This window comes from Macadamia integrifolia, chromosome 3 (assembly GCF_013358625.1).
Source record: "Macadamia integrifolia cultivar HAES 741 chromosome 3, SCU_Mint_v3, whole genome shotgun sequence".
Classification (NCBI taxonomy): domain Eukaryota; kingdom Viridiplantae; phylum Streptophyta; class Magnoliopsida; order Proteales; family Proteaceae; genus Macadamia; species Macadamia integrifolia.
In genome coordinates, this window is record NC_056559.1 from 17,780,875 (window position 1) to 17,793,396 (window position 12,522).

At 44.5% G+C, this 12,522-nt stretch overlaps 1 protein-coding gene across 9 annotated transcripts in view; it reads left to right on the forward strand.

Annotated features, from left to right (window-relative positions):
* The window catches only part of LOC122073073 (serine/threonine-protein kinase STY46-like), an 85,095-nt gene that overhangs the window by 59,118 nt on the left and 13,455 nt on the right, over positions 1-12,522 (forward strand). For all 9 annotated transcript variants that reach the window (XR_006138662.1, XR_006138660.1, XR_006138661.1 and 6 more), the window contains exon 12: positions 2,868-2,963. Coding sequence is in view for 6 of the 9 variants with exons in the window: in XM_042637584.1 (XP_042493518.1) it covers positions 2,868-2,963 (96 nt within the window). In the remaining 3 variants the exon portion in view is untranslated. The remainder of the gene's footprint in view (positions 1-2,867; positions 2,964-12,522) is intronic.

Genomic DNA, 12,522 nt, shown 5'->3' on the forward strand with positions numbered 1-12,522 from the left:
TAATATATAAACCCAAGGAGAGAAAAATATACAATGGGTGAAAGAGGGGGGGGGGCACTAGGCCAAAAAAGGGCAATCACCTAGCCAAAAAGGGGGAACAACATCTACTGGATACAAGACCTCAGGGGGGGGGGGAAGAAGAATGACTGTAGGGACATTCCAGGATGTAACAATAAGTCTATTCCCAGGAGAGTCAGGAACCGGGGTTTGCGGGAGAGCTGCAATTTTGGTGGAGACATAAAAAAAGATGGCCTTCCAAATCCTTTCGAAGGAGCGAGAGTTGGACGTCCATCTACGAAGATTCCTCTCCATCCAAAGGTGGTTGATGGTGGCAAAAAAAACAAGCTTTCCAACAGTATCACAAATGGAGGGGCTGTGAAAGGCCATGTTGATCCAAAGCCATTTCTCTACTAAGAAGAAGGGCTCTTTTACTAGAGGGCTAGCAGCGGGAAAGGACTTTCTTCCAGATGGTGGAGGAGAAGAAAAGTTGGTCAGTATCCTCAGTTCCATTCCAGTAGAGGCAGCATGCAGGAGGAATCGGAATGTGACCGTATATGAGGAAAGACTGCGTCGGAAGGTAGTCGGTGAGGCCCTCTAGGCTGTGAAGCTGTGGCGGGGAATGTGACCTTTGAACTAGAGAACTTTACGCTAAGGGACATTATTGGCTTTAGTCCTAACCAGGTTAAAGGCAGAGGAGCTAAACATCGTGGAAGGAGAAGGATTCCAGAGAATGGAATCCTCCCTCTCTCTATGGTTGGAGGGAAGGGGAGGAAGAGAGTTCCAGATGCTAGCCAACAAGGGGGGGAGGAGGGAAGGGGCCCAACCATCATTTCAGAGGACTGAGGAGACAGGGGCTATCCTATCCAATCCCGAGGAGTAGACATTCCTAGGGCTGAGGAGATGAAGGAGGATTCCAGAAGGACGCCAGTGGTCCAGCCAAAGAGAGGTGGAGGCACCATTTCCTATGGAGTAGGTAATAGCCTCAAGAGCCAGAGGTCTTGAGGCTTAGAATGCCTTGCCACACCCAAGAGGAGTCCGGACCCGAAACTGCGGACCAAATGGAGTTCGATTTCAGGAGATAGGAGTAAATGTAGGAGACCCAAATGCTATTCTTTTTGGTAGCAATTCTCCAAATCAGCTTAGGATACCAACCGAGTTCATGCCTTTTGCTTGAGACCAAGCCCTCCTTCGGCTTTGGGGAGATAGACTAAGCTCCAATTGGAGGGGCAGAGGAACTTGGTGGAATCAGTGTCTTTCCAGGGGAAGGAGCTGATGAGGGTTTCGATGGCTTTGATGGTAGGGGGAGGGAGGATAAAGATGCCCGACCAGTAAAGATACATCGATTGGATCATTGTTTTGTATCAAAACAGAAATTTCGGTTGAAACACTGCATTCCTACGGAATTGCACCTACTTTCGTTTTGACCTTTGTCAAAACCGAAATAGTTCACTAAATCTTGGTGGTTTCGACCAAGATTTCAAACTATGGGAATACTTCTTTCAATTATACTAACATCCATCTGGTTTCCTGGCCTACAAAACCTTTTTTATAATTCAGATATAAGAGGGCTAATAGAAATGGGGAAGCAATAGGTATGCTGCCCGCTCTAGGTAAGCTGGCTGGCAGCTGGCACATGGGAGGGGGGAGGACAAGAGAGGGTGGGGCTCTTTTCACTTGAAGGGCAATTGAGGCAGACACAAGCTGGGCACACCGCTAGCGTGCCCAGCCTTTTCCCAGTAGAAGACCCCTAGTAACTTTTAGCTCATGAAATACAGAAGGCGGTGACCACGAAACTTTTATTGCTGGAGCATCTTTACACAGACCGTTAGACTGGGCAGTCGGACTTTCAACTACCAGCCCAAACATTTCCTTATCACATCAATGACCAATGCCCCATCAAAGCCATTGACTGGTCACCCGATCGTCCAGTCCAAACAATCTGATCATTCAGATTGGTCTGTCCTCCAGGGTGTGGGGGTTATATTTATGGACGTTTGACTGGTTGACATACCATGCTTTGAGCAATCGAAGTTGTCCTTCTGCTAGATTTTTTGGGTTATGCTGCATCTAAAACTGATATGATGCCTGTAGTATGTTCTGTGCTTATTTTCTGTTTCGTTTTCACATTTATGGGAGATGAAACAGATACAAACTTGCCAACCTTGGTTTTCTACACTCTTGCAGGACAGAGTTGTGAACCTTGAAAATACAATTTTCCTGTTCTGAGCTTCCTCTCTTGATTATTTTAATTTTATTTTTATTTTATCATTTATCACATATATGGTCAGTGATCGTATGATGTCAATGTGAAAACATTGTAAAAAAACTGAGCTAATCAACAAACAAACTTACATAGGTGGTCGGGGATCATGTCACCAGTGTAATCTACATGAAGCATTGTTCTAAAAATAGAAAATGAAAGTTCATCAAGATTCTAAATAGGTTGTTATTGGTTGTGGTAAAGCTATCTACAGTAGATGTGGTAGTTGTGAATAAAAATGTGATAGCAATGAATTCTGATACAATAAAGTGCCTTTCTGTTTGAAGGTACAATTTCTGTTATTATATCCCAGTAGGATTTTGTGTCTGTTTATGTGTAAATGGAAAATGGTTCGTATATTTTGGTTTATATGTGTCAAATTTCCTACCATGCTCCATTCACCTCTGTTTAGATTAATTTTGATCATTGTGATTGCATCTTCTCTGAAATGACATGCTGTTTTTGTTCATTACTGTCAATATGGTCTCTAGTCTGATGTCAAATAACCTTTGTTTTGTTAAGATCAACTTTCTTTTGAGCTGCAGTATGTTTTAAGACATTTCTGGTTCCATAGTTTGTCTAAACTAGAAGATGCTTTCCTGTTCAGGTTGTCAAGGTTGCTGATTTTGGAGTTGCCCGGGTGCAAACTCAGTCAGGAGTGATGACAGCGGAAACTGGAACATATCGTTGGATGGCTCCTGAGGTGAGCAGTTTGTTGACTTCAATTTTTGACATGGGTTATTTTCTTAGTTGTGTGTTGCAGCTTTACTGAAACTCTAAAACTTCCTATTAATCATTTCAATTTGATTGAATTTTTTTTTTTTTTGGGGGGGGGGGAGGTGGTGGGGGGGTGGGGTGGGGAGAATTTGGTTTACTTACATACATACAGATGAGTGATAACTTTGAATTCAATAAGTTTATTTCACTTTCTACTCATGTATGATATTTGATCTTAGGCTTGAATTCATGCAATTTGTTTTTTATGCTGTTGCTACTTGACTGTCAGTCTTCTCAAACTTCTTCCACAATCAACTCTCATTATAAGGGGAATCCCAGGTCTCCAGAAATGAATAGGAGTGTATGTGCCGGAACATATTATGGTCATTCTCTTATCCTCCAGTGATGCTCTTCTATTTCTCACATCAGCAGGGTCACATGTTCTTGGAAGCCCGTTGCAACATTTAATCCAAAATAATGTTCTCTTCACCAGTGTTAAATATTTTGGAGGCACTGTGCTTCAGACTTAACAGATGCCTCACCCAATTTTGTTTGACTATTATAGCCTTAAGATTCGGCATTGGTTTAGCTGTGTATTGTACTGTCATACTGTGTAATTTTTTGTAAGTTATTATATAAATCTTTATCATTTATGCAAGTTATATTTTAGTTCTGGAACAGTACCAAACCTTTGATATCCAGAAGGAGACATGGGAAGACGAGAAGAAGAAAAGAATGGAGAGAAAGATGGCTGATAGTGAGATAGATCTCCTACCATACCCAGCCAGTTTATTTATAAAGAATCCCAACAGGTTACATAATAAAACCGAAACTCTTAGATAGCTATTCCCAAGGACTAATCACAATAGGAAACTGAAACCTAATTACAATAGCAAACAATAAGAAGGAAACAAGGAGATCTAAACTGCTTAGACAATAAACATATTCCTCAGTATAGCGACTCTTAACTGATGCAAAACCAGGTTCCAGAACTAGAATCGGTTCGCCTAATGGCCCACCCAAATAAAGGGAACTAAATAACCAAGATGCTGTAAATAAACAGGAATTATAATGGGCTACTTGGGAGATGGGACGTAAAGGGAATTAGCAATTACTTGGTGAGGTTAAACTAGGAAGCAAAAATAGAGGTAAGGGATAAGGGAGATTTAAAGGCAAACATAAGGGTAAAATAGGAAATCAAAGTAAAGGGGAATAAACACCAACTGCTGATTTCCTTGGACCAAAACAGGGCAGACGATAGTGAGAAGCTTCAATTCGATGGAGCTCAGCCGATAGGTCTCGGTTTGGCCTGAAATTTCAGGCGTAGGGTAACAACAACAGGTCCTCTAAGATTCCAGCACCAGAAGCCCTGGACAGTCCAGATCTGATGGGTTTCGAGCCTGCAACTGGATATAGTGATGGCAAAGCCAGACCTGAATCTGGTTTGGATTTCTTCACAGCAAAACCCAGTTTGAAAGGAGATGTTCTAGGATTTGTGTCGCCCAGGGGAGGGCTACCTTCGATCAAAGGCTTGACCCAAACAGATCTCTCATGAAAGAGATCGATCCACTTCCTGTGGGGCTGTGGGCTGCAACTACTGCCCGGAACAGGGCAAGGGAAAACCAGAATAATAGAGAGGAAGAAAAGAAGAATATCAGAGAAGGAGAAGAGAAAACCAGATGAAAGAGATGGAGGTCACGATAGTCAATATTCAACCAAGCAAACATTCAATTTTCCAAACTTCAAATCTGTCTTCACTAGCGTATTGCATGGCTTATAAAAGAAAATTCAAAGCATAACATTGATAACTAATTAAAGATGGAAACTAACCTATATAGAAACTGAAATAAAATCCAATCTAAATAAAAGACTACGGAACTAAATTCTAACTCTAAAAAAGGAAAGCAATTCAAAAGAGATTTCTATACCCATCGCCCAACCGCATCACTAACAGTCCCCATTAAGCTGGGGTGTATATATATATATAGGGCTCCAACTTGGATAAAAAAGGTTAAGACATTAAAAAGCAACACCAGTCTTGAATAGAAGTTATAGGCGCCAGTGAGATTAGAGAGAATTTCATTCAATCATCATAAATCCAGCAGCAATATTAGCTCAAGCACATAAACTATCTGCAACAATAGTAGTTAAAATTCTTCATGTTGAATAAATCCAAACAACAACGAGCAGAAATAAGCAGTAGTGAACAGTGAACACCAACCGCAATCCAAAAATATCATAGTAGTTAAAGCATCATCAAAAGTTCTCCCCAAGGAAGGCATGCTACTATGTAGTCATCTCCACAAAGAAGACAAATAAAAGTGCAGCATCCAACACCTAGTCAGCTACATCATAAGCCTATTCTCAAAGAAGGCAAGTAGTAATCTCTACAACGAAGTTTATGATAAAAATGCAGCATCCAACAGCTACATCATAAAACCTTCTTGAGGAAGGCACTCCAACAACTGGGTAACAAGAATGTGATTACTAATGATCTGATTAGTAAAGATCAAACTCACTCCTAATCCCCAAACAGAGGTCTCAGATAAAACTGTAGCATAAGGTTACTGTGAACCAGATAGCATAAGGTTGTTGTGAACGAAATAATTTGCGTTGTCGTTGAATACCATCTTCATAGATCAAATTTTTTTGAGGACACGAGCAAATAAATAATATTAAATCTTCAACTATAATAATCCTAAGCATATAATAACTCCAATCACTGATTACTTGAGTTGGGCAGATAGTAATCTCCAATCTCCCCCTTATGTGTAGCATTACATGTGGATAAATAATCCAGAGTATGCAACAATAGAATATTCCATCACTTTAAATCCCAATAAACAAGAGTAGCTGCGAATAAATCCAATTCTAAGCACAAGCAAAGGCAAAGGGTAAACTATGAATGGGAAGGAAATAAGGACAAGAGGAACTTCATAGGGGTAATTATGGTAAAGTTGAATAATAAAAGAAACTCAATAATAATAAATAGGGAAATTAAAAGAAGGTAACGTGATGAAGTCTTCTTCCTCACGGAGCCAATACTCACGGTAACTCGGAAACCAGTAAAGCAGCAAACAGAGGATAAATCTCGGGATGTAATCAGGTGCTCATAAGATTCCATTGTCTCGGAACTCCTCTATGACCCGACCCCATGCTTGCTTCCTCTCTTGCAGCTCATGCTACCGGCCCCCCGACCCAACCATCCCTCCCCTCCCTCCACCTCCCTGCCCTACTCCTTCACCTCCTGGCCTCCGTCCTTGGAATTCTGTTGTGGTCTCCTCCCCCTCTCCCTCCTCCTCTCAACCTCCCACCGCCGGCCATACCCTTTTCTTCCACCCTCCATCCTCCTGCAGCTCCATTCCTGTAGGGTTCTGCCCGCCTGGCCTTCTTGAACCTGAAATCCTTAAATGGAAAAAGTGCATTATCGGCTCCTTTCTAGGTAGTCGCCCTCCCGTCTCCATTGTTAAGGTCTCCCTCACCAAACAATGGAGACCTTCCGACTCCCTCTCCATATTCATGCTTGATAATGGGACCTTTAGTGTAACTTCTCTGCTGTTGCCAGCAAGACTACTGCCCTAGATGGTGGCCCCTGGTATGTGGGTAAAAAAACAATCTTCTTGAGACAATGGGATGAGTTGACCTCTTTCAACAGATCTGAGCCCACTTCCATCCCTTTTTGGGTTGTTTTCTCCAATCTTCCACTACAATTCTGGTGTGCCAAGGGTCTAAAAGCCTCATCGGTTCCATTATCAGAATGCCTCTATACTCTGACAAGCGAACGAAGATCATGGACAAACTATCCTTTGCTAGGATTTGTATTGAAGTAAAGGCCGACTAGATTCTCCCATCTATAGTCACAATCTTGGATGGCGAGGGTCACTCTTTCATTCAAGAGGTCAAATATGACTGAATTCTGCCTCTCTGTACCACTTGCAAAAGCTTTGGCCAATCCACTGCCCTCTGTGAGAAGAATCAGGTTGCTTCTTTTGTAGAACCTTTTGTTACAATCCGATCTTGCTCCTTGGCTGATCGCGTGAAGTCTCTTACAATTGTTTCCTGTGAAAAATTGCCCTCCATTACTGGCCGAGAGTTTCGAAGACGCAGGCATGGTTGAGGCCGCCGGAATCGTAGTCTCATGGCGATGCCCTTTGCCGCTAACCCTTCTGCTGAAGCTTCCAAGCCTAGATCCATCGGTCCGCTTGAAGATGCATTAACCGTCGGTCACAACAGATTTCGTTGCTTTCTTGTTTTGGTTCTAATCATAGTAACGAGACCCTGTCACCTCGCTCCTTGACTCTTGCTTCCCCATACTCTGCCCCTAACATGGTTCCCTCTGAGATTTTGTACATCCCAAGTCTAGTCGACGGCTGCCTTCCCTCTGTCTCTGGCCAGGCTGGCTATAGCCCCTTCGATTCGATGTTCACACCTCCTCTCACGTGCTGCTCCCTCCCTTACTTTCTCTCTCTGCTGCGATCAACTTTTCCTATGACTCATTTTCCTCCTCTACCCTAAACCCTCCCTATTTATACTACCCCCTTTCATCCCAGCCATCCGGTTCAGTCCGACCTCCCTTTAGCTCCCCTCAATCAATCCATTCCGGTCCAGCTTCTGTCCACCTTTTCTAAATTCACTTCGGACCATCCGTTTACCTGGGTAACCTCTGCAACCCGAATCCTTATCTTAACCCGACCATGGCCTCCTCCCACCTACCTGCTCCATCCTCCAACTCTAACCTGGCATCCTCAACCATCAACCTTAAACCTATCAGCTTCTTCTTCTTCATCGCCCGACACCATTCTTGGCCCTCCCCTGGTACCTGCTTTCTCCATTGCCCCTTCTACTTTGGTTGACGCTACTTCATGCCCTATCATTGATCCTTTGGATGCCCCTGCATCCTCCGTTGCCTTCTCCCTTGTCTTGAATTCTCCTTCAGTCACCCTTGACACTGCTCTTCTCATTGTCCTGGCCTCAGAAGGCCCCATTGCTGCTCTCTGGTCCAAGCAAGCGCCTCTTGCGCCTACTCTGTTGGCCCCAACCATCTGCTCCCAACAGGGCCCCCCGACCCCTCTACTATTGAAGGTTCCTCGACCCACATAGATGCTCTCCCTTACGCGAACCTCCCGTCCGACCACTCATCCACTGTCCATGACCTTAGTGCCTTGGAAGGCTCTTCTCTAACTCTTAGGTCCATGTAGGCCCTTCCTGCATCCCCTCTAGCATCCCCTACAGTTGCAAACAATTATCACGACACTGCTGGTCTCTCGTCGGCTTTACATCGAGGCATCTATGCCTCCCCTGCCACCTTGGGAGGCTCTTCTCTAACTCTCAGGTCAACTTAGGCCCTTCCTGCATCCTCTATAGCTGCAAGCAATCATCACAACTTAGCTGGTCTCTCGTCGGGTCTACACCAAAGCATCCATGCCTTCCCTTGCGTCTTTTCCTCGTAAGACTTTGTTATCACCCCATGCTCCTCTGTGGATAAGTCCTTTGCCCATAGATCCCCCTCTTTTGGTACTTCCTCAAAATCCACCACCCTTGTTGCCAATTGCCTTGCTCCTATTGGTATTGCCCCTGCCATTTCTCCCCAACCACTACCTTGGTGTCCTCTTCCAAATAAAAAGATCTTAAACCATCCAAGAAGAAGGCTACCGCCCTTGTAGTCAGATCGTTCTCCAAATCCAAGACGCCACTACTGTTAGCCAGTCTTCTATCATTATGTACCACAGAAGACCCCCTCCTAATTCTGGTTCTTCTCTTTTGAAACCCTCGCTGCCTCCCCCCTCTAAATGGTCCCATAAACCATCTGGAATGGTTGAGGCCTCAACTCCTTGTTCAAGCAAGCTGAAATTAGATCCCGTATCTATTCCTGTCACACCAATTTCTCTTGTCTCCTTGAAACCAGAGTTCTTGAGGCAAATGCCTCCCTTATTGCTTCCACAATCGCGTCGTCTTGGTCCTTCCTTTCAAACTATCTCCATAGCCCAAATGGTAGAATTTGGGTCCTCTAGAACCCGTTTTTCCTCTATATCTCTACCCTCTCCTGTTCTGCCCAAGCCATTCATCTCTCCATCTCCTATCCTTTCGGCTCCCTCATTTGCTTCCTTTGCCATCTATGCTCACAACCTTTCCTCCTTAAGGCTTCCTCTTTAGTCAAGGTTGCAATCCTTTACCCCCTCCACTGGCTCCAGCCCCTATGGGTTACAGGTGATTTCAATGTCATCCGTTTTAGCCACGAGAAACATTAGGCCAACCCTATTGATCCCCAGGCTGTTGATTCCTTAAATGATTGAATTGATGATCTTAACCTGAACTACCTTAGATGGTCGGGTTTCAAATTCTCCTGGCATAACAGAAGATTTGGCACTTATCGAGTGGCCTGCAAGCTTGATAGAGCTCTTGTCAAAGAGGCTTGGCTAGACTCCAATCCTTCTTCTCGTGCCTGCTTTGACCTCCCTGGGAGTTCTGATCACAACCCTATCTCCATCCATGTTATGTCCTTATCATTTGGCCCGAGCCCTTCAAGTTCTTCGACATGTGGACTCTCCATTAGTATTTCCTCCCAATTGTTCGCGGAGCTTGGTGCATCCCTGGGCACCAAACCTACTCTCCTCTAATTGCCTTTGCGAAAAATCTTAAGAATGTCAAAGCAACTCTCAAGATTTGGAATTCTTCAACTTTTGGCAACATCTCCTCCCGACTCCTCTTGCCGAGACAAACTTCATTCCATCTAAACCAGAATCCAATCTGATCTCCTCAACCTTGGCCTTGCCGAGGAAGAAAAGGCCCTTGCTTCTGAATTATTCTTGCTTTTGGCCTAAGAAGAGAGCTCTCTCCGTCAAAAAGCCCGTGTTAAATGGCTTGACGTGGGAGACTCCAACACTGCCTATTTTCATCAGTTCCTCAAAGCCAGAACCAATGCAAATACAATTCCCAAGCTCATCTCCTCTTCGGGGTTTGAGCTTCTCAATCTGAGGACATCAAATCCGAAGCAGTCACTTATTTCCAAGAGATTTTTCTCCTGCCTCTCCCTCCTCCCACTTCTTTCCCTGGAAACCTTTTTAATAAGTTCATCCCGGATAACCTTCTCCCTAGCCTCCAGTCCATCCCCTCCGAGGAGGAAATTCTCTTGGCTATTCTCTCCCACATTGCCAACAAAGCTCCTGGTCCGAATGGCTTTAGTATGGGCTTCTTCTCTTTTTGGGACATCATTTGCCCTAAGGTCATCCTGGCTGTTCTAAGTTTTTCTACAATCCCATCCAGATTAGTGGTATAAACCACACTTTTCTCTACCTCATTCGTAAGATAGAGGGGGCACTTTCTATGAATGATTTCAGACCCATCTATCTTTGCAACCTCCTTTATAAGTTTATTGCCAAAATCCTAGCCAATCAGATCCAGAAAGTCATTTTGTCGTGAGCCCCACTAAATTCGCCTTTATAGCTGGGAGAAGTATTAAAGACAACATCATTCATTGGCACGAGTTTGTCAGAGGCTTTGATTGTAAATCCCATTCTTTTTGCTGCTCTTCTTAAAATTGACATCCACAAGGCTTTTGATTCCATTAGTTAGGACTTCATTTCCAAGGTCCTGCTCCGAATGTCATTCCCTGCTTCCATTGTTCATTGGATCCACTCCTACATTTCCTCTCCCCACTTCTCTATTTTAGTCAATGGTAGCTATCCTGGCTACTTCCCTTCGGCTAGGGGTATCAGGCATGGATGTCCTCTCTCCCCCATTACTCTTCTCCCTGGCCCTTGAAGTTCTCTCTAAATCCATTCAATCGGCCACTGACCAGCATCTATCTTCTCTATTCCTAAATATAAGTCCCCTCTTGCTCTCCAATCTTGCATTCGCGGATGATATCATGATCTTCTCAAAGGTTGACCCTCTATCCATCTCTACTATCATGTCCTCTCTCCATTCCTTTGAAATCCTTTCGGGTCTCTCTGTCAATCTCCTCAAGTTTAACCTCTTCCTCTCTAGTGTCTCTGATGTGGCTTAAGCCCATCTCCTTGGGATCACTGGTTTCTCCATGTGTTCCTTGCCAGTCAAATACCTGGGCCTTCCTCTTATTTCTTCTAGGCTCACTGCTCATCTCCGCTCCCTTATGCTTGATCTCCTAAGAAAGAGGCTTCAACTTTGGAAAGGCAAGCTCTTTTCCTATGCTGGTCGCCTTACCTCAGTAGATCAGTTCTTTAGTCCATGTAACCTTACTGGTTTAGAATTTTTGTCCTCCCAGCTTCTATCATCAATTCTATTGAAGGTCTCTTCTACTCCTTCCTCTGGAAACGTATTGATTCCTCCAATTTTCTCCGCCCTCTTTGCTGGGAAAAAATTTGCGTCTCTAAATCTGAAGGAGGCTTGGGCTTAAAAAGAAACAAAGAGGTCAACTTTGTTGGTATTCTTAAGCTCATTTGGAAATTGTCTCCAAGCATAGCAGCATTTGGGTTGATTGGGTTCTCTCCTACCCCCTCAAGTGCAACTCTCTTTGGACTGCCCAATCCCTTCTGATACTTCTTGGATCTGGAGGAAAATCCTTAGCCGTAGGTCCACTGCCCTCAATGCGATTTCCTTCTCCATTGGCAATGGCCAGTCCACCTCCCTTTGGAATGACCCCTGGAATCCTCCTTTCCTCCTTAGTTACCCCCAAAACCATCTATTCTTTTTGTCTTCTTAAATCTGCCTCGGTTGCTTCAATCATCTCTCCCAACGGCTGGTCCCCTCCTTCTTCCCCCCTCCTCTTGCCGACTTCTGGTCCTCTCTCCTTCCCCTTCCCTAGCCACTGAGGAAGGGAAGACAAATGCATTTAGTTGCCTTCTTCCAATGGGATTTCCTCCATTGCCTCTGCTTAGTCCTTCGTCAGATCCTTTGGCCCTATGGTTCCTTGGCGAAAAATCATCTTGTTCAAGGAACATTCCTTGCCACATTTTCACAGATTGACGCACTATCTCCAACTGCCTCCCTACACAGTCCTTCCTCATCCACCGCCAAATTCCAGCCCCCCGCCCTGCTGCCTCTGCCCTCACAGCATTGAGGACACTTCCCACCTCTTCTTTTCCTGCCCTCTCTCTTCCTCAGTTTGGAAGAGTGTACTCTCTAGATGTTGGCCCTCTAGAAGACCTATTCTCCCATTCGAAATGGAATGGATCCAGATTGACATGACCTTTACTAGTTCCTCCATTTGCGACACTATTGGCAAGCTTGCTTTTTGTGCAACCATTAACCACATCTGGATGGAGCGTAATATCCATAGGTGGTCCTTCAATTCTCGCTCTGCGGATAAGATTTGGAATGCCATCTATATTATGTTACCTCCAAGATTCGTTCCCTCCATCCTCGCCCTGTCCCTAATACCCCCTAGGAATAGACATGTCATTGCTTCCTAGAGTCTGACAGCCGACATCATTCCCCCCGCCCCTCCCCTCCCTCATTTGTTGTATCCTCTATGATCAATTTTGGCTGCCTTTGTTGGTGCTTTGCCTTTGATGTCTCTCCTGTTGGGTTCCCTTTTCCTTGCTGGTTTGTGCCTCCCCCCCCCCCCC